The 22,406-nt window shown below is 43.4% G+C and overlaps 1 protein-coding gene across 6 annotated transcripts; it reads left to right on the top strand.

The window, feature by feature from the left end:
* The first annotated feature begins 338 nt into the window (after positions 1 to 338).
* On the top strand, positions 339 to 9,972 carry gxylt1a (glucoside xylosyltransferase 1a). 6 transcript variants are annotated; one of them, XR_006035121.1, is made up of 9 exons: positions 339 to 696; positions 1,262 to 1,357; positions 2,091 to 2,286; positions 3,060 to 3,191; positions 4,408 to 4,659; positions 5,130 to 5,253; positions 5,622 to 5,794; positions 9,243 to 9,521; positions 9,628 to 9,967. XR_006035121.1 is itself a non-coding variant. In XM_042110406.1 (8 exons), the coding sequence occupies exons 1-8, from the start codon at positions 482 to 484 to the stop codon at positions 9,402 to 9,404; spliced, it is 1,350 nt and encodes a 449-aa protein (XP_041966340.1). In that variant the 5' UTR covers positions 339 to 481; the 3' UTR covers positions 9,405 to 9,972. The 6 variants fall into 6 exon arrangements, 2 of the variants coding, with proteins under 2 accessions (XP_041966340.1, XP_041966342.1); XR_006035120.1 differs by having other exon boundaries at positions 9,607 to 9,967; XR_006035119.1 differs by having other exon boundaries at positions 9,243 to 9,542; positions 9,607 to 9,967.
* The last annotated feature ends 12,434 nt before the right edge of the window (positions 9,973 to 22,406 follow it).

The raw sequence follows: 22,406 nt of genomic DNA, 5'->3' as shown, positions 1-22,406 counted from the left end.
TGTCTACTATTAGTAGTTCCATTTTTAGGGCGTTCAAACCATGATCATTTCAATGGTCATTTTCACCTACTCTATTTTTAATACGTTTGGTGCAAATGAAAACCATATTGGACTAAATCTAGTTGTAAAGTTCGATAACAAACTGCATGGTTAAGGAACCCTTCTTGAAAGTCTGCGGCTTCAAAAGATGGTCAGAGACATAACCACAGATCTTTTTTTTACAATTATGGTTACATGACAATGAAGCTGCTAAATAAATGTGCACAGGTATTAAATGGCTTTTAAGCACAGACTATGCTTTTAAGTTGAAAACTCAGGTTTGTCGAGGGCGGGGTATAATGTCAAATGTGCTTATGCTAGAAGCACACGTAAAGTGAAGTTACAGTACCTGTCACAAGCAATTGGCACGAATGCATCATGACGTTAACCCACTGTCAGTTAATTAGCTCTCTACCCAGCTAAGATTAGTTTGGTTAATACAATGCCACGCTATTATCGTATACTTTTATTTTGCACAGTTCTGGCATTTTTCTCTGTTTTGTACGTATTTAGCCAGCTTGCCTCCTCCCTAGAGACTGAAGGTGGATTCTCCGAGAGGCGCGCTCAGCGATCCAACTCTCGAAGTGACATCAGCGGCCACAAAGTCAAGAAAGTGCCTGGGAATGAAGGCCCGTCTGAAAAGGACCGGAATGGAAGGTGCCTGGCCTAATTAACACTGCTATTAGCCCGGTAACTTGTAGCTAGAAGGCTCTGCGACTGGGCTAATTAACACTGCTTTAAGCGTTGTTATGATTCTCCTCAATTAGCGTTTTGTAGACGTTCAATGCAGATAACCGACGCTACAAATGAACGATTGCGAACATTAACAAAATGTTATGCAATATCATGGAAATGGTACATAAAGCATAATTACTATTGCTTGGCTATTTCTACAAGTTACTAGCAAACGTAACGTTACCTTTTAAGATATGAGTTTATTACTGGCTTAATAATTCGCCTAGTTTGCCGTAATAAGCGGACCAGAAACATTTCAGTGTTGATCAGTTTTTCCTATAGGTTATTGCTCTTAACTTTAACCTAGTTAAAGGTCAGGCCAAAGTTTGTTTTAATGGTACTTAATGGCCGTTCGCTGTAAGGCACTCGTGTGTCGAAATGTTCAGTGTCATTGGTTGAGTTATTTGTGGCATCGTGTCACAGGAGCATTTGTTTTTTTCTCGTGGAAGGTGTGTTTATGTGGAGCATGTTTTTCTTGTCCTGTCAGGTGTAAGAGTTCAGTGTCTGTGTCATACTGGAATCCCTATTGGCGAGACTGTCCTGGGGTTTGTGGAATGAACTGCTTAATGGAATCGGCCTGTAGGTAGGATGAGTTGACCAAAACTTCCAGTGATCTGAAAGAATCCACAGTGGACAGTCTAACCCCCAACTCATGGGTAATCAACCCTGCTCCTGGCCCTGGCTGTTCGGCATGCTTTTTTGTCTTTTCCTTGATCTGTCTGTCTAAACCTTTTAGTGCACCTGATCTAGTCGATAAGGACTAGTTCGATGTCCCTGGGGTGGGGATCGTGAAGACTGTACTGGAGTACCCAGAAGTCTGGGAGATCGTCAAGGGGGTTTGGTTGGGACCAGGGCAGCAGGGGTCAGGAGCAGCGATGAAAACCATTCATAAACACCACCATCCATTTGACTAATTGGTTTTGTTTCAAGCCATTCCTAGCACATGATCCTCATTATAGTTTATTGTGAGTTGTAGAGCAAATATGTTGTTTGTCATTTGAATTCCATTAAGCACTGTGTAACAACCCAGACCCAAACCCAATATTACTAACAGTTGTTGGTTTCAGGGGTTTATGGGTTGTTTTAACTTACATATACTAATAACTAATAACAAACTCAGTTTGAGTCAAATTGTTGGGTAATTTAGCACCAATTACCCAATCGGCTACCCAATGTATTTACACAGAAGCTTGAATACCCAAGTGCACACTCCACCTGTACCTCTCCTTGCCTGCTGCTATCTATCTGTGACTCAAACCTTTCTGTTCAGATTCCTGGTGTATTTAGTAGTGTCTTTTATTTAATCCGCTCTACAGGTACACAGTGGACAAACCAGGCTCTGTGGCCCAAGAGGTCAGTCGTGTGGAGCCCATGCACCTTGCTGTGGCGGCCTGCGGCTCGCGGCTGGAGGAGACTCTGACCATGCTGAAGTCCGCTGTGCTCTTCAGCAGCAAGCCGCTGCAGTTCCACATCTTTGCTGAAGAGGAGCTGCACAGCGGCTTCACAGAGGCAGTGAGCACCAAGCCCCATCATGCTGATTCACAGTAGTCTCATTATGAGAGTCAGTGAGCACCAAGCCCCATCATGCTGATTCACAGTAGTCTCTGTCTTATGAGAGGCAGTGAGCACCAAGCCCCATCATGCTGATTCACAGTAGTCTCATTATGAGAGGCAGTGAGCACCAAGCCCCATCATGCTGTTTCACAGTAGTCTCATTATGAGAGGCAGTGAGCACCAAGCCCCATCATGCTGTTTCACGGTAGTCTCATTATGAGAGGCAGTGAGCACCAAGCCCCATCATGCTGATTAGTCTCTGTCTCATGACAGGCAGTGAGCACCAAGTCCCATCATGCTGTTTCACAGTAGTCTCTGTCTGTCTTATGGGGCCAGGCATGGTTTTCACACTCCGTCACTAGACTTGGGAGACAGTTCTTTGAACTTATGGTGTTGAGTGTTGTCAGGAGTTGACAGGAGAAGAGGCCTTGATTTCCACCTAAATCCTGACCACTTCATCAAAGCACCAGTTATCATAAATTACCAAACTCCCATTACTGTGTTTCTGTTGAAAACTGCACCGCTACTTTGAAAGTCGCTTTCCCTTGTGGCTTCATAAAGAATCAGCACATTTAGCCCAAATTCATTCATATCTGTTATCTGATTCATTCTGCATCATATAGCTGCTCTGTGAGACTCGTCCAGGAAGGGAAACTATTTACCGTCCAGCGTCATACCATCACAATGTGCCGAATCTTCGGTTTTCACTCTGTTGTTCTCCATCTCTTTAGCTTGAGTCCTGGCCAGCCACCTTCCAGACCAAGTTCAACTACTCAATGTATCCCATCACCTTTCCAAGTGAGAATGCAAAGGAGTGGAAAAAGCTGTTCAAGCCTTGTGCATCCCAGCGGCTCTTCTTGCCTGTGAGTCCAGTTTGGACCAGTTTTCTCATCTGTATCTGTACTGAGCTTGGGCGCTTTCATACCTATTTTATTCCGAATCACGCACTGAATCGATCGTTTTTCTCCATTGTACCTGGGTTCGTTTGTGTTCACATGGCAGCATTTATATCAGAACAAATTATATAACAAACCCACGTGACATTAAACTTTTGACCCGCAGTCACCTAACACTTAACCCCACATTTAACTTATTTAACTTATTAAGAGCTCCATATGAGAGTGTGTGCGTGTTGTGTTTGTGCGTGTGTGTGTGCATGTGTGTGTGCATGTGTCTAGGCTTCTCCCACTCTCTGGCCTAAAAGACATTCGCTTGAAATTCAAAATGTAAGCATGAGGAAGCTGTTTGGCTACACTGGGCCGATTGCTTTCTCACTGCAAACAAATCGCTCGAGTTCGATTGGAAACGAGCCGAGACCACCTCCTCCATGCGGTCTCGATCCGTTTGTTTTGTTCCGAAACAGAATGTGATTGCTGCTTTCACATATACCCAATCGAAGCGATCTTTGGGGGAAACGCTTCACATTCCAATTCAAAGAGCCATGTGTGAAAGCATCCTTAGACACAAGCAGAGCCTCTATAGTACTGTATTACATATTAAATATGTTAGGTGTGATTTTATTTTTTCAGTAGTTAAAAGTAGGAAAATTACTGTAAAAGTGGGAACATAATACTTAAGTTTTAGATGGTCATAAAGTAGAAACCATGTGGAACACCGTTCTCAACATAAGAACCAAGAAAACAAATGTACTAGCATAGTGTATGAACACACCAAGATACTTTTACTTTCTGACCCTGTATAACCGCTGAATTCGGAATATTATAGACAAAGTAATGAGTAGATATTGTAATTTCCCAACACGGTTTTTATACATTGATTTTGCTAAATTTCTTCAGCTACGAGGTTAATACACGGGGGCAGTTAATATGGTATTGATATGGTTTTGTTTTTTTAACTTGCATAAAACACTGTCCTGCGGTTTATACACAGTGCGGCTAATACACAGGAAATGACTAAGTGCAAGTGTTCACCGATGTTGAGAAAAGTAATAAAGACAAATATAAACTAGTAACAAGTACATTATGTGTGTGTTGTCAGGGAAAGCTTGTGGTGGCAGCCGTACTCTTTCAATGGTTGTTCTGTTTTAGCAACTTAACTCGTAACCTCATCACTCCTCAGCTCCTGCTGAAGCACGTGGACTCTCTGCTATATGTGGACACAGACATCCTGTTCCTGCAGCCAGTGGACGAGATCTGGAACTTCCTCTCGGAGTTCAACTCCAGCCAGCTGGCAGGCATGGCACCTGAACACGAGGAGCCGCGCATTGGCTGGTACAACCGCTTCGCCCGCCATCCATACTATGGCAAAACGGGCGTCAACTCCGGCGTCATGCTCATGAACATGAGCCGTATCCGGGCCAAACACTTCAAGGTATGACGTGTCACTTCACTACGTTTCCCATCCATTTTAAAGAATGTGTGTGTGTGTGTGTGTGTGTGTGTGTGTGTGTGTGTGTGTGTGTGTGTGTGTGTGTACACAAGACAAAACATTTACATGGAAACAATATCACTCAGAGGCTTACATTGCACAAGAGTTAAATACACACTGTTTGCAATGCCAGCGTTTGCCAGTGGGGGTCAGTATTGTCCCATTGCTATTTAGCCTGATTTGATTTCTGCAGTGGTTAGAGATGTTTCATCATGTATTCTTCCCAATGAGGGTGGCAGAAACTGTGTATATTTATTTTATACTTGCTTGCTTGTTGACGTCAAATGGGGCTCCAGCTGAATACAAATGAATGTATGGCAAATCTATTTAGCTGTGATACCTCCCAGCTCACATCATGCAGTAAAATCAGGAAACAGCCATGCATAATGCAATTCCTCTCCCCCCTCCATCAGAATGATATGACCTCAGTTCCTCTTCTGTGGGGTGAAATGTTGATGCCACTCCTGCAGAAGTATAAGCTGAACATCACCTGGGGTGACCAGGACCTCCTGAACATAATATTCCACCACAATCCAGGTATCACACACTTCTCATCGCTCCTGAACATAATATTCCACCACAATCCAGGTATCACACACTTCTCATCGCCAGGGTTCCATGACATGTCATATTGCTTCCCTTTGCTATAGTGAAAGTCTGAATATTGTAAGACAACAAATCTTTTATTTGTCAAATTGAGATTGGGGTAACTCATGGCAACAAACACTTCAGAATCACATAAACATAAAAGCACCCAGGAAGTCCCTGCACCATGTTTTCTTGGCATGGTGTTTGGTATTAGTGGGGAATGTTGGCTCCCAGTTCCTAATCCTCTGATTGAGGGTTCATCTGTTCCATCTCTGGTGTGCTTCTCCTCTCCTCCTCCACCTCCTCTCTCCCTGCAGAGGGTCTGTTTGTGTTCCCGTGCCAGTGGAACTACCGCCCTGACCACTGCATCTACGGCAGCAACTGTGCCGCCGCAGAGCAGCACGGAGTCTTCGTCCTCCATGGCAATCGCGGCGTCTACCACAACGACAAGCAGCCTGCTTTCCGAGCCATCTACGAAGCCATCCAGCAGGTGAGGACGCCATACCTTCTGCCCGGCATTTAAGAGTGACGACCACAGACTGGAACAGCAGTTATAACAGATTAATGGAACTTTCTCTCTGGTCCATGGAAAAATGGGCAAATGGGGAATACTGCTGAGTGTTCTGGCATCACTCTGCACACTTGCTTTAAGGTTTACACTCAAGTCGTTAGAAAAATAAATTGATCAGTTGAAGGCTTCCTGAGAATGAAAAATTCATTGTATTGACCCACATTTAGTCATATAGTCATTCGGGGGCAGTCGTAGCCTACTGGTTAGCGCTTCGGACTTGTTACCGGAGGGTTGCCGGTTCGAACCCCGACCAGTAGGCACGGCTGAAGTGCCCATGAGCAAGGCACCTAACCCCTCACTGCTCCCCGAGCGCCGCTGTTGATGCAGGCAGCTCACTGCGCCGGGATTAGTGTGTGCTTCACCTCACTGTGTGTGCACTGTGTGCAGTGTGTGTTTCACTAATTCACGGATTGGGATAAATGCAGAGACCAAATTCCCCTCACGGGATCAAAAGAGTATATATACTTATACTTATATAGCTTTTATGGAAACTCAGCCTGAAACATAATTCCATTTCCTAGATGAATTGATGAGATGTACTGCTAATTATGAGATTGTGTTGAATGCGGAAAGGAAGGCAAAAAGTAATATTATACCGCAAGGCGCGGTATTAAATGCGTTCCGGCCCAGCCCTCAGAGCCAATCCTTAGTAATATTATACCGCAAGGCGCGGTATTAAATGCGTTCCGGCCCAGCCCTCAGAGCCAATCCTTAGTAATATTATACCGCAAGGCGCGGTATTAAATGCGTGTTCCGGCCCAGCCCTCAGAGCCAATCCTTAGTAATATTATACCGCAAGGCGCGGTATTAAATGCGTTCCGGCCCAGCCCTCAGAGCCAATCCTTAGTAATATTATACCGCAAGGCGCGGTATTAAATGCGTTCCGGCCCAGCCCTCAGAGCCAATCCTTAGTAATATTATACTGCAAGGCGCGGTATTAAATGCGTTCCGGCCCAGCCCTCAGAGCCAATCCTTAGTAATATTATACCGCAAGGCGCGGTATTAAATGCGTGTTCCGGCCCAGCCCTCAGAGCCAATCCTTAGTAATATTATACCGCAAGGCACGGTATTAAATGCGTGTTCCGGCCCAGCCCTCAGAGCCAATCCTTAGTAATATTATACCGCAAGGCGCGGTATTAAATGCGTGTTCCGGCCCAGCCCTCAGAGCCAATCCTTAGTAATATTATACCGCAAGGCACGGTATTAAATGCGTGTTCCAGAGCTGTTCTTCCTTGACTGATGGGCCACTGTGACATATGACACATGGACCATCTGGCCATCAGTTCATTTGATGGGCTCAAAACCGGCGTGTTGCAGCCTAGCTGTATCTGTTGATCTGTAAATGCTAGCACCTCCCAATATGGCTTTCCGATTGCTGTCTCCTTAATGAAATTGCCTGCCTGGCCAACATTTGCCCAATGACCTCATCAGTGTGCTGCGGGCCATTGCTTTTTCTATCAGACCAAAAGTTTGCATCTGTCTAACTGAAATGGCCGAATCGATAGCCCTGTTTGCTTTGCCGTCAGTGCACCATCGCTTATCATGTATCTGCAGCTAATCCCAGGCGCTCTCTGCTGCTGCGTTGATTGCTCTTCCGGCTGAAATCCTCACGCTCCTGCTCGGGCCTCCTCCGTCATTGTTTCACCAGTCTGAATGTGTGCAATCCATCACAGGAGGGAGAGGGAGAGAGGGAGGAAGACAGGAAAAGGAGGAATGAAGAGCTTATTTGTCTGACCATTACGGCTGGTCCATCAGTGTGGGTGGTGAGCTTGGCCATTAGCGAAATGAGTGGGCTCGTTACGGAGAGACCTGCTTCGTTTCTCTGACCCTGCGAGGGCAGACCGCCACTGCTCACCCTGACTGGACGCCAGGCAGACAGACAGGTGGGAGGAGCTATGCCGCTGCCTTCAACTGTCTAACCAGTCACTTACCGTAGCAGGCGTCAAGGTACCAAGTATGAACTTTTGACAAACAAAACCAAATAATTTTAGAAATCAGAATGTTATACAAGTATTTGATTTGAAACATGCCTTCTATGCCTTGCTGCCACTGAGTGCACTTTGAGAGCAGGATTCTGTTCAGTTTGGGATAGTGTCTGTCTACAGAGCAGGATTCTGTTCAGTTTGGGATAGTGTCTGTCTACAACCCCTGTTAAAGGAGCAAATGAATGTTTTGTCCCCCCTCTTGGCCACTGTCAGCGTGCCAGACTCCACTCTGAGAGGGAGCAGTGGAGGCTCATGGGGTTGTGTTTTGGCGTCTTGCCTCCTCCTCTACCCTGATGCAGTCTCCATGGCGGGCAGCCCCATCCCATCCCATCCCATTCCGTCGTGGGCGCAGCCAAGCGGCCCTCCATTTGCGGCGCTTTGCTGCCGTCCCCTAGTGCCGGTGTGCTCCCCAAAGACACACTAGCAGCAGGGTTCTGCCGCTTCGGGGCCGGCTCATGAAATGGCCAGCCATTACAGAGTTCCCCACCCCCACCACCTCGTCCCACAGAAGGGCAGTAAAATGTTTAGTGCTGAAGCCACGCGGAGACTCCAGGAAGCTGCAGGCCCGGCGCACCGTCCGCCACATTAAAATCAATAGGAGACAGTAAATGGTACTTTATCGCCAGCCCTGATGTGTGTGTGTCACATGCACGGGCTGTAAAGTGGGAGCACGGAGTGACCTAATGTTCGTCACAAACAACCAGTCAGATGAGGCTCCATAAAAAAGTCATTTCTTTTTATTTACAGTGTGGACTGTAAACGCAGATGCATTCTGCCGAAATGCAGAGAAGTTGGGTTGATGGAGCAGGGCTATGATGGCTGGCAGTGAGACGGGGCGTGCTGATTTAGGGCTGTTGACTGCTTTATGCCAGTCGTTTGCCTCTCCTCCTTTGCCACTGTCCTCAGGAAACTGATGGAGGTGGTAAAATGTATTATGTTGCCACTAAGCAAAGGTTTGGAACACTTTTGACTTTATGACGTATTTCTCCTTCCTCCTTCCTTCTTCCAAACGACCTTAATCTCAAAGTTTTGCAAAGTTGTTAGAAAAGATCATCTGGGATCACCTTCTTTTCTAACTCCTCTAACACTGCAAACATGCTGCACACTCACGAGCCTTCCCATCAGCTCATTCTGGACTTCAGATTGACCACCATTAGTACTTTGTGTCGTCTCTCCAAATGTCTCCTAACTTACTGAAGCTTGATTTAGCTCCTCAACTGTAAGTCCTTTTGGATGACTGCATTTGCCAAGTAAGTGTAGAAGTGGTCAGTTCTCCTGAAGCAGCGCTGTTTTGGGGACTATTGAGCTCCCTGCCTGTCAGGAGAGTTTGTCTGTCTGTCTGTCTCATCAGTGTTCTTCCTCTTCTCCTGCGTCCATCTCAGTACCCGTTTGGAGGTGATCCGGTTGGTACGCTGCTGCAGCCCCTGGAGGAGATGCTCCAAGACGCGTCGCACACCTACTGCGGACGAGTCAGCCACCTGTTCACCAAGCGGCTGCGGCAAAGCATCGGCCACCTCCAAGCAGGCTCTCAGAGGAGAGCGTGACCTCCAAGCAGACCCTCAGAGAGTGTGACCTCCATTCAGTCCAGGTGCCCCCCCCATGTAGCATTGCGCATGGTGTGGAGCCAATTCTAGATAGAGGTAGCGGGGTTCTAGATAGAGGTAGCGGGGTTCTAGATAGAGGTAGTGGGGTTTTAGATAGAGGTAGCAGGGTTCTAGATAGAGGTTGTGGGGGTTCTAGATAGAGGTAGTGGGGTTCTAGATAGAGGTAGTGGGGTTCTAGATAGAGGTAGCAGGGTTTTAGATAGAGGTAGCAGCGGGGTTCTAGATAGAGGTTGTGGGGTTGCGGAAACACTCTTTTGCACTGAGTTCACTTTGATGTTTTGTCATCCTTAGTAGTAGAGGCCAAACATATCAAGATGTGACAATCACTTTCCATCCTCTTTAGGTAGAGTTGCAGTCGCCCATGCCATCCTCTTTAGATAGAGTCGCAGTCGCCCATGCCATCCTCTGAGTCGCAGTCGCCCATCCCATCCTCTGAGTCGCATGGCCATCCTCTGAGTTGCAGTCGCCCATGCCATCCTCTGAGTCGCAGTCGCCCATGCCATCCTCTGAGTCGCATGGCCATCCTCTGAGTTGCAGTCGCCCATGCCATCCTCTGAGTCGCAGTCGCCCATGCCATCCTCTTTAGGTAGAGTTGCAGTCGCCCATGCCATCCTCTTTAGGTAGAGTTGCAGTCGCCCATGCCATCCTCTTTAGGTAGAGTTGCAGTCGCCCATTCAAGTTAATTGATGATGGGGAAGGTCACTTAATGTACTTAGCTTTGCATCATTTGATGCTTTTTTTATCTCATCTCCTCATAACTTGCAAGGGCTTATAAATATTTGTATTTAACATTAACTGGTGGAATGGCAACAGCTAAGTCATTGTTACGTCTTTTTCCGTAAAGCCTATAATCAGATATCTCTCTGAACAGTAACAGTGTTATGGCTGTACGTTCTGTTTTTTTATTTCCTACTTTGCCGAAGAGTCATTAATCACATATAACGTAAGTGATGAGGGGTGGTAGTCTAGAGCATTGGTTCTCAAGTTTTCTACAAAATATGAAATTGTCTTATATGGCGCAAAATGCTACAGTATCAGTATTTGCCCAATTGATCTGCTGATGCATTACATCAATACGTCAAAACACTTTACTATTAATTAACCGCCAACAAAATGAAAGTTATGTGAAGCAAACACTATGTGTTCAACACAATAGGCCTACATTTGACAAAGAAACGGCAATTCTTTAAAAGAATCCTACATACTGTCAAAGTTTGCTAACATGACTATTGTGGTATTAGCACTCTGCTGTATGTTTTTAAAATACATATAACATAAGCATCTAACAGAAAAAAAGGCTATACAGCTATATGATTAACTTAAGTTTTATGTGTTGCGATTATGAGGGGTCCTTGGAGAATTTTCCACTCCATGAAGGGTCCCCGGCCCACAAAAGTTTGAGAACCCCTGGTCTAGAGATCCTAGACTATTCCATGAATTTATTACAAAATCTCCATTGCAGCAAGAACTAGACCATTATCGGTCAGGTAACATACATTTTGCAAGTAGCCTTAAGAACAGTGTTGTATTTGTTATTAATTGGTATTGGTATTAAGTTGCACCAGTTATTAACTGGTATGAATTGTTCATGTGTGTTTAACAGAGTCTGTTGAATCTGAACTGGAACAGATACTGTATATGAGAGTGTCGGTGTACATGTACAATTCAATGCAGTAATCAGAGCAGAAATGTCTTTTATGGCCTGTGGATATTTTTAGTAATCATTGAATTACTTACGCAGTCATGTCAGCGTGTCCAGGAAGGACACTGTGGCCATCTCCTTTCAGTGAGCAGATCAATGTAATGTAAAGTCCATGTAAAGGTACGGTTTTATTTAAGCACTTTCACAAGATGATTTATTTGCTGAATTTTATGCTTTGTGTTGTATTGAGAAATGCTTTCTTCATGCTGTGAATTCCATGTGATCAAAGGAAAATCTGTGTTTATGTTGTCTGGTAGCCAAAATAGAAAAGTTTGCATAATGAAAAATCAGTCCATCCTATCACCCTGGCTCATGTGTCTTGTGTGGTATTTAGCTAATACCAAAACAGGGATTTGTTGCACTATTGAGTAAATATCAGGGTTGACATTTTCCTGTCCTGAAAAGCCAGTAGTAGAGCATTTCAAGTTAGAAACTTCTGTCTTACTTATCTAAGTACCTCACAACATGTCTCTTGTATTTTTGCCTTGAGTGGCTGTACAAGAAATGCAGTATATATATATTTTTATAATAAATGTTTTGATTCAGTCTTATTTATTGTGTCTGATTTATTTTTGTTTATGAGAACTATGGGTTCCATATTGATGTTGATGCTTCCTCCGTTGGCGGTAAGGGCTGTTTGTCTTCCAGAGCAAGACCAGCGCCTTGAGGCCATCTTGCATTTAGACTAAGATCAATGTGCTGGAGGTAAATTGTGATGAATCGTTCTCCTGATGAGGCACAAATGGCCACTAATGTGGTTTGTGTCTCGTATTAACGGAGAATAATCAAACAGAATTGGGAAGCGGTGGTAGTGTTAAGTGAATAGATCCACCAGGTGGTTGCTGGCTTGGGGAGAGCCAGGTCATGAATAATTGAAACTCCCTACCTGTTGTCTGGTCGGGAGGACTGGCATGTTTGAGAGGATAGGATTGGCATGGCATGCTCTGATTGCCAGTCAGAACTGGGGGGCTATGTGAATTGCCAACTGGCTTGTAGCCACATCAGGCACTACAAAGACATGCATTTAAATGGTGTATGAAGAAAAGGGTCGCTTTTGGTATTTGAATGCATTATTTCTGAGTTTGAGGGACTTCTCAACACCACTGTGCACTGTATTGTGGTCTTTACTGCAAGGTATCAAGGCAGGCTTTTTTTCTTAAAATATCCATTTGTTAATCATTGATTAAAAAGCAACTTGCAGGTTGGAAACCCCTATAAAGTGTAGATCATAAATGATGAAGGAACTAGATTCTCGGGGAAAAAAAGATAACTACACAAGAAACAACATGTGTGTCATTGTGAGAAAATAACTTCTGCATCTATAAGCCACTAATTGGAAGTGAGGTAACAGAGGGCAAACAGGATGAATGATGAGTAATGGGTCCTGGAGAAAAGAATGGGGAAACTAGGCTCTCTCGGAGGGGCGGGACTGTTGAGCTCAAAGATGTCGGAAATGAAGAAGATGGTAGGCAGCTTAGACAGCTTAGTAGCGACATAAGTGGCAGTATAGCTTAGGCAGCTGTGCAAGTGTCAAAACAGTAGCCCACACTAGTGAACTAGCAAGGCAAACTATATCATGACTTACACTAGTAAACTAGCAAGGCAGGCTATATCATGACTAACACTAGTGAACTAGCAAGGCAAGCTATATCATGACTAACACTAACACTAGTGAACTAGCAAGGTAGGTCATATCATGACTTAACACTAGTGAACTAGCAGGCTATATCATGACTAACCCTAGTGAACTAGCAAGGTAGGCCATATCATAACCGCGAGCCTAAGCCTAATTATAATTAAACTAGATAAAAAAGCAAAAATAAATAACGCTTGTCAATTTGTCTTCATCCCCTACTCTTGCCACTTTTGTGATGTAACTGAGTGTGTGCTAATGTGTGTGTGTTTTGTGTGCTTCTCTGTGTGTTTGCTTGTGAGTGTGTGTGTGGGGCTAATGGGATGTTTGTCTGTGTGTGCGTGTGCCTATGAGGGGCCGTGCAAGACATTATTCATACTGCCTCTCTCACATACATACATTCTCCTCTCACATACATACATTATCCTCTCACGTACATACATTATCCTCTCACATACATACATTCTTTGCTCTCACATACATACATTCTCCTCTCACGTACATACATTCTTTTTTCACATACATACATTCTTTGCTCTCACATACATACATTATCCTCTCACGTACATACATTCTCCTTTCACATACATACATTCTTTGTGTTCTCACACACATACATTCTCCTCTCACACACATACATTCTCCTCCCACATACATACATTCTACTTTCACATACATACATTAGAAGTTAACCTGGAAGTGATATTAATATTGAGGGAAGTGACATATCAGGAAATACTTTGCAGGACATTATTCCTATTGTTCCTACTTTTCCTAATTTGTTGCTCAGTATGATGTTATTCAAAGCCTTCAGGTGTACTTTTCAAGTGCTGTTTTTGTTGTGGAGTTGTATTTTGTTGGTATGTGCCAATGAAGATGACATTAGGCATTTTTTTGGTGATGTTTTACGATGTGCTGAGGACATACAAAGGGGAGGTGTGGATTCTTTTGTGCATGAGAGGTTGTATGGGGAACTCTCTGATCATGTGCACACTTTATCAGGATTGTTGTCAGTTTTAAGATCTGCTGAAGACAGAGAAGCAATCAGGGCCGTGGAGTCCTTGTATGGATTTCTTAATTTTCTGGTTACTGCTCATGAAAATAGACAGAGAACAGAGTCTGAAAATAGACACATACTTATGCCACCAACTCTAATGACTGGCCGTCAAGGCAGGCCTCAATACAGTATTTCAAGACCTCAAATTCTTCACCTACTATCACTTGGAATGAATTGGCAATCCATTGCCACCTGCTTCGGGATGAGCTCTCGCACTCTGTACAGGCACAGGCAACGGCTTGGTGTTCAGTCTCTAACATATACAACACTCTCAAATAAGAACTTAAACAGAGTTGTTCAAGAAGTTCTTCAGTCTACCACAAATGCAGGTGAGCAGTATGTGCATGGGAGCTTGAGGTCACGTGGATTACGTATTCAATGGTGGCGCGTTAGACAAAGTCTGCAGGAAATTGATCCAATTGGACGGTCCTTCAGAAGACGCCGCGCAATACGCTGACGAATTTACAGTGTTCCAAGCCCCAATCAGTTATGGTAAGTTCCGACTTCAATTGGTATAAATATGCACTTTATCATTAGTGTCCTGATAATTGTATTGCATTCTCATGTTTTATAGGTAAACTCAACAAATTAAAATATTGTTCAAAAGTTAATTCATTTCAATAACACAATTCTGAAAAATACTGTATGTTCACGCAGGCCTATATGGCCTAATCGAGGCATGTGTTTTTGAGCCCTGCTTGCTGTTAGTAGCCTAGTAGTCTTGTAATCATAACCATTGATTATGACTTGGATTTGTTAGTTTCCCTCATAAATCACTCATATCAATGTCTTTTAGGCACATTGATGGAAATCATAAGCTTGTGAGATGGAGGATGGTGTTCCATGGCTGTGTAGTTGGTTTCAGTCGAGCCATCATCTACCTTCCTTGCCTGGATAACAACGGGGCTTCCAGTGTTTTGCCACTCTTCATTGGAGGGATACAGACTTTCGGAATGCCATCTCGGGTCAGATGTGATCACGGAATGGAAAACACTGCTGTTGCCCGTTTCATGCTTTACAGGAGAGGCTTAAATAGTGTTATTACCGGCAGGTCTGTACATAACCAAAGAATAGAAAGATTATGGGCAGAGCTAAATAGAGTGGTGTCTTTTCATTTTGCCAATCTTTTCAACTTTATGGAGGAGCACGGTATATTAGATTCACTTAATGAGCTCCATTTATTTTGCCTTCATTATATTTATTTGCCACAGAATTCAAAGGTCTGCCACAGAATTTCAAAACCAGTGGAATAACCATGGTCTTTCCACACAAGGAGGGCAAAGCCCTCTCCAGTTGTAGCAAAGGGGCATAATTAACACTGCAGGAATGCATAACCCAGGTATGAATGGAATTTGCAACATAGACAGCGCTGTTGGTACAGATTATGATAGACCATTCTCTGAGTTGCAAACAACCAACAATGTTGTTGTTCCATCAGTTAACATTACCATCAATGAGACAACAATGGATAGACTTCAGCAGACATTTGATCCTTTTCAAGATGATGACAATCATGGCATTGATTTGTTTTGCAACCTTGTTCTTTTTCTTGAAAGGCAGTCCTAAAGAAAAGCACAAATATCATCTACTATACTTTACACCCTCAACAGCTATTGCACCAAGAGAATAAATGTTTGTAGTGATGTAATGCTTGACCTGTTGGTCTAGTTTGAGTTCATGGATGTCAGATACTGAGGTTTACACTATTACATTTCAAGTTTCACATTCATACTTTCCATTATTCAATTCACAAGAAAGTGAGATATCTGAAATACGAGATCACACTTTATTGAACATTCAATAAACGTTGATTGTAACATTGTATTGTTTTTTTTTTAATGTGAAATTCTATTCTATCAGATAAGAATTCATCACACAAGTGTAATAGTCACACACATAAAATCTTGGTAAAGCTTCATAAGCATTCCATCAATACTTTTACACACAAAGTATTTCATGTAAAGAAAAAACAAGCAAATGGAAGCGTTTTGCATTGCAATGTGTCATTTTTTAAAAAGTGTAAGCAGATGGCTCATAGTATGTAAGCTATGGGCAAACACGAAGTAATTTGTAACAGTATAAGGTTATCACCTCATTTAAACACAAACTTAGAAAAGCATGTTAAAACATTTTACGATTCAATTATTTAGATTATGAACTTGACATTTACATGGAGACATGCACTAATGGCACGATTTAAGCAACACCAAAGCCATGGGTATTATCCAAGTCCATGTTTTCTTGAAAATCATTGTATGTTGTGTGTAGAGGTAACTTTAAACAATTGATGCATGTGTTTGCAGTGGGTAGCTTGTATGTTGTGTCTGTGTCATGCTCTTTATGCAGAAATTCAACTGAGGGTCGTGGCGAGAGATCCTACTGGCTCCTGTGGCAAAGATCAAGATGGACACCAGTTTTTCAGTTCCCTGTGCTAGAATTTAAAGAGAGAAGATTACATCAGACCAAAATGAAAAACACACATACATCACTAGTTGGCCTTCAGTATATATCATGACAAGAGGTTGTGGGGGTTCTAGATAGAGGTAGTCTGCTTGCCTGCATGTGCGTGTGTGTGTTTATTACATTACATTACATTTGGCTGACGCTTTTTAACCAAAGCGACTAACAACATGGTAAACAGTAAGTTTTAGAACAATTCTCACAATTTTAGGACAGTTTAAAAAAACATTAGAGTACAGTAAGAATAAGTGCGTCGGTGAGTGCTGTTTTTAACAGTTACTTGTCAGTTTAAAACGGCTGGTGAGTGCTAGGATCAGTAAGACTTGTTGTAAGTGTTGCTATGAGAGTAGATGTTCTCTAAAGAGCTGGGTCTTCAGGAGTTTTTTGAAAGTGGAAAAGGATGTCCCTGCCCTTGTAGGAACTGGCAGTGTGTTCCACCAACGAGGAACAACAGATGAGAAAAGTTTGGATTGGCTTGAGCGTACCGGTGGTAGAGCTAGACGTCGTTCGTCAGAGGAGCGCAGCGGTCTGGAGGTAGTGTAAGTCTGTATGAGGGCATTCAAGTAGGTGGGAGCAGAACCGGAGACTACTTTATGTTTATGTGTGTGTGTGTGAGTGTATTTATGTGTGTGTGCGTGCCTGTCTGTGTGTGCATGCGTGCATGTGTACTGTGTGTGTGTGTGTCTTTATGTGTGTGTGAGTGTGTGCCTGTGTGTGTGTGTATGTGGCTGATAAGGCCCCCCATGAACGGAGGAATTCTGTTCATTGGGGGCCATACAATAAATTAATATTTGTGTACATTTAGTGACTACACCAATCGGCCTGTAGATGGCCAGATGAATTTCTGTGAATATCTCAAAAACCATAGGGCCTAGGATGACCAAATAATTTTTGTATGTTGGCCTCCAAGGGCCATGTCAACACATCCCATATCCACTCATTTGAGGTGTAGCGTCACCTAGTTAAAAATGAAAATGCAAAAACGATGCATTGTAATCGCAAGTATCTTTGACTGAAAGGTTCAAAACTGCATTATTATGCAGCATTATATAACTGCATATTATGACCCCATCTTCATGCATGCCAAGTTTCGTGGAATTCAGTTTATGGGGGGCCATATCAGCTACACACACACACACACACACACACACACTGTAGTTCTGAATTCTCTTAGCCTAGAAATCTAGACGCACCCTAGCGGCGGCAAATTAATTTGCTCAGCCTGTACGTCTAGTATCGAACCATAGGGATTTCTATTGGCTTAGCACCGTGGATGTTCTCCAATCACAGCGCTCTATTTTGTTAGAGAGTCTTAAGGCGGGCTTAACAGGATAACGACAGTCCTGCGACGGTGAACAACAAGGAAGGTGGCTATGGCGAACGAAGAGCGGTTGTTTGAATCGGCGTTGGCATCAACTTTGGAGGAGTTGGACTTGTGCTTTTCTTTGAAAGTTGAGCAACACAATGCACTTAAGTCATTACTTTCGAAGAAGGATGTATTTGCCGTTTTGCCGACCGGATACGGATATGGTCGTAGCGCTGGCCTATTGCATGCCTAGGCAGTTTGAAAGACAATTCTCTGCCCGCCCCTTGGATTAAGCGAGGTGAATGGTTCGATGCCAGACTATACATCTAAATGATATAGGATGGCCCCGCCAGGCTAGAATTCTCTAGTTCTAGGTCCTCAATACTCGGCGGTGAAGTCCCCTCTGTTTTTTGTTTAGGCTACCTGCACAAAACACACCCAAGCACGCAAAGTCTTTCTTTTCTCAGGATAGGAAAACGGCGGACGTGATGTCCTGACAGGCTGGAATTAGTGCAACTAGCACGAACACAATGATTAACCGTTATGACTTTACCAAAAATGACAAACTTTATCTCTCACCACTGCCTAGACTAGTATCTACACCCACAATGACAGCAGAGCTCACGTGCCAATTTAAGACGTTTACCTTCTCCTACGTAATATGACACGTTTGTGGGCGGGAGAGGCATAATTAAGAGCCTGCTTAAAATGGGTACACTTTCTTCTGAATTACTGTCCGTAGGTTTTGTATAACATATTAATTCGTACATGTACATTTTTAAAAAGACATTTTCAGACAAGATGAAGTATAAATTCAGTTTTGAGATCAACCTGCAATTTGCCCCCCCCCCCCCCCCCTGACTGCTCCGACATAGTCATTTTGTATATTAATAGCACAATATGTTATGTACCGGTATATATGTACACAATATGTGATATATATTTACACAATATGTGATATTTATATATGTATGTACACTATGTGTGATATTTATGGTTTCATTCGCCTCTTCCTGTTACTTGCTTTGATAATGCAGCTGAATCTGTAGATTGTCATCTCTGGTGTTTTATCTTGTCTGGTGAATTATCAAAATTATTATCTGATAAAAACATAGGGGTTGCCCGAAATCCCGAGATGGGAAGCAAAATGAAAGTCTGTCTGCCAGAAGGAATTTCTTATAAAAAATGACTCAAGTACTCACAGTACTGAGCTGCTGTGTTAAAGTGACTGGTTTTGTATCCCTTCCATAATTCAGGAGCCTTCAGGGGGTGATGGAGGGGTGAGGTGGAGGGGTGGGAGTCGGGGGTACACGAGTACTTAGGTGCCGAGAGCTTTCCTGGTATCACCAAAAAAAAGAAAACCTTGAGGAAATGCCAAAGGTCAACTCATTTTTCCTGCGAGGCGATTATGCATATGCAGGAAGGTTAAACTGCTGTCGGCTGCAACCGCCTAAGAGCGGTGCACTCAGCCCGACGAACGCTTTCCTTGCTTCGTGCTCAAAACATATTCTGTTTCTGAGCCGGCGTTGGTGGGGGTGGACTCGACTGATTCTGGGGTCTCATTCAGGCTCACTTGGCGACGCTGCACATGGGTTATTCATGTTATAGCCTCATTTCCTGCCTTGCGCTTGATGGTCCTTTAAAGCCAAGACATAAATTAAGTCAATGGGTGGTAAATGGTTCAACCTAGCAACAGCAAAGGAGGGGAGTAAGTAATGGATAGGTGTGCACCATGTCAAGGCAGTGACCGAAAAGGCTTTGGAATGTGTTTTATGCGGTGTTATGCACGCGTTGTCTCCGCTGAGAGAGAAAATCCTCCTTTATTCATTTGCACAGCAAGGTAATGCTTCCAGGGCTTTTTACAGAATGGATTGGTTCACGCATCTTGTTTGCACCGTGTGCTTCTAACCAGGTGATCCATTCAGATTTGGACAGCTGCTGTGCACTCCCACCACCAAGCAACAAACTGCATCGCTTTTCAGCTCATTGCTTCTTTTCACTTCACTGTTTGAAGAGTTGTTAAATGAAAAACAACATTCTTTTGACCAGTCCAGCTCTGGCCTGTAGACCCCTTTTCTTTTGCTCGCATTTATTTGTTTTGGACACTCTGATTCGGTCTTCAGATTGAGCGCTTTCCTGTGTCCAAGAGATGATTACAGCCCGAGACATAACTGCGGAGCTTCATGAAGACAAACTCAGCCAGCCATCAGACAAACAGCACAGGCAGAACGGTTAGTGCTCTCAAATCCTCACTCCCGCAGGAAGGCTCCAGTTCATTTCGCAAAAACAGGCATCTGACATTGACAGACGCGCCTCAAGGCGCACCATTCGTCCCCTTTGTCTCTCTGCCTAAGGGGGGAAGTGACGAACGCTTTCAGAGGAGGAAATGTAAAAATCCAGCCGGGGTGAACGGAGGAGGAGAAATTTGTTTTCTCTGCACTAGATCTCTCTCTCTATCTCTCTATTCCTCTTTTCATCTCTCTGTCTCTCTCAAACACACATTCTCTCCATCTCTTTCACTGCAGGGGGAGGAAGGACTTTGAAGTGAGAACAGTTTGATCAATAATACATTTGCCCATGCTGCTGAGACAGGTGTAATTGTACTGATATGTCAGGACTTAAACAATTAATGTAATTTATCTGTGCACATTATCATGCACGACTCCGCCTGTTTCATGAAGTGCCGTGAATCTGCTATAGTAAGCAGCTGGGGACATGAAAAGGGGCATGCAGATGAAATGAAAAAATGGAGTTCAACGCGAGACTGTGCTCTTCTTCACCAAAACCAGGGGACTGGCGTCATGTTTTAAGGCTCACGAGTCAGACTTGACTGACTTGTTTACAGCTATGCTGAAGCAGGGACAGATTTGTCAAACTTGCAAAGGCAGCTGTCAGAACTCACTTTCAAGTCTCCAGAAAGGATGCAGACGTTGCAATATCCTTCAAGTCTTAAGGGTGATTGAGGCACTGTTGAAATGTCCAATCAAAGTGCTGTGAAGCAATATATGAGCATGATTTGCAAGCGCATGAGCACACTTTGCAGAACGCTGCATTTCATGCTTTTCACAATCCAAATGAATTTAGGGACGATTAATTGATGGCTCTGACTGGAAGGGTTGTTTCCATCAGTGAGCAGGTTCCCCTCATTGAGCTGAGGTTAGGTAGATTAATGACACATCGTCCACAGACATTCTGTGCAGATCAATGTCAAGACAAATAATCCATATTCAGGTGCCCACATACAAGTGTTTCATAGTTGGCCCATAACACCACCACTTTTATTTTCTAGCCTACTTAATGAGTGGATTTCAGTTGCTGCATGCATTTCAATAACAGGACCATGAAGGGCCATGCAGCGGAGTTTCATGGCTCTGCTGTAGCAAGTACCAAGCTGATTCTTCATCTAAAATATTAGGGTAATGAGGTCGCAGCACACAACAAATGCTGTGTGCATATAGCCCCACTTAAAGGAGATAATCAATCATTTCAATTGACTGCTCTTAAGTTATGAGGCAGCAGCTCAATGCACCACCATAATGCCCTAGGCAGTAAAACCATTTACTGGAATCAACCACAAACAGCTCCTGGCTGGAATCAATGCTACTGTATACTCAGATGTTGCCAGAGAACAATAGGCCCAGCACAGGCATGAACTCAACGCAAACATACCGAAGCCCCTGAATTTAAATGATGGTTCATGAAAGTGCCTTGTTGATAAAAGAACATATTCTCCTCTGTAGTTGTAGCTGAATGTGACTTATAGAACTGGACTGTTTATCAGAATAAATACTGTTGGTGTAGAGTTAACCAAACGGGTGATGCATCATAAAAGTCCTACCATGTATATCTCCTTTGTACATGCCGGTTTGTATTTATTTATTTATTTATAGATTTACTACTCTGATCTGGCAGTCCTCAGAACCTTTTCCTTTCTTCATGTTTGTGCCCGATATGTGTTTTCTCAGCTTGTCCATTGACTTCCTTAATGTGTCTTGGCCTGTGTGATTGTGTGTTCCTCAAACTGTGTCTTGGCCTGTGTGACTGTTCAGAGGGTTTATGCCAAAGATGGACAGCTGGCTGGCTTTGCACACAAGGGAGCTGAGCACGTGTGTGTGTGTGTTTGTTTGTGTGTGTGTGTATACTGTATGTGTGTGTGTGCATGTGTGCCTGTTTGTTTGAGAAAGAGAGAGAGTTGACTCATGGCCATATATTGGAAATATCCCTGAATCTAAGCCCCCTGTGATGCTATGAAATGTATCATGTATGAGCTTTCAAAACACTGCACAAGATTCCACCCAAACAATTAATCGGGAGCTCTGATCAACCCAAACTGTTACAAATTGTCCATACAATCTGTTAGGTTGTCTATAAAATAAGCTCATAAAATGCAGTTATTTTGCCATACAGGCCATGAAAATGTAACATTCAAAATAAAATTAAGCAGTTTACTGAACCAGGTTCCTTTGCCATGCCTTTCATTCATTTCATTTCATTCGTAAACTCCAGATGGGCATTTTGGAGCTTTCTTGGCCTGTGTGTCCACAAAACTCGGTAGGGGGTGTAATTACTTGTTGGTTGATTACAAACATTGCCTGTCCTTAAGGCAAAATCTCAACTTGAAAAGATAATGTGAGGAACGTGGAATTCAAAATGGAATTGCTTTCTCCACATGGGTGGTTAGGAGCTAGTCATTTCTACAAACTTACTACTCAGGTTAGTTCTATTGTTTATTATTGAAATAAAAAAGAAATAGCCAATTACTCTTATTACAACAGAAATCTAGC

The sequence above is a fragment of the Alosa sapidissima genome, chromosome 11 (assembly GCF_018492685.1).
Source record: "Alosa sapidissima isolate fAloSap1 chromosome 11, fAloSap1.pri, whole genome shotgun sequence".
Taxonomy (NCBI): Eukaryota; Metazoa; Chordata; class Actinopteri; order Clupeiformes; family Clupeidae; genus Alosa; species Alosa sapidissima.
This window is presented reverse-complemented; position numbering and strand designations above follow the sequence as displayed.

Excerpts from the sequence above, each read along its gene's own strand:
- gxylt1a (XM_042110406.1), top strand. The coding sequence starts at position 482 with ATGCCACGCTATTATCGTATACTTTTATTTTGCACAGTTCTGGCATTT. Across the intron at positions 2,287-3,059 it reads ACAGCGGCTTCACAGAGGCA|CTTGAGTCCTGGCCAGCCAC; the intron begins GTGAGCACCAAG and ends CCATCTCTTTAG. Across the intron at positions 5,795-9,242 it reads TCTACGAAGCCATCCAGCAG|TACCCGTTTGGAGGTGATCC; the intron begins GTGAGGACGCCA and ends CGTCCATCTCAG.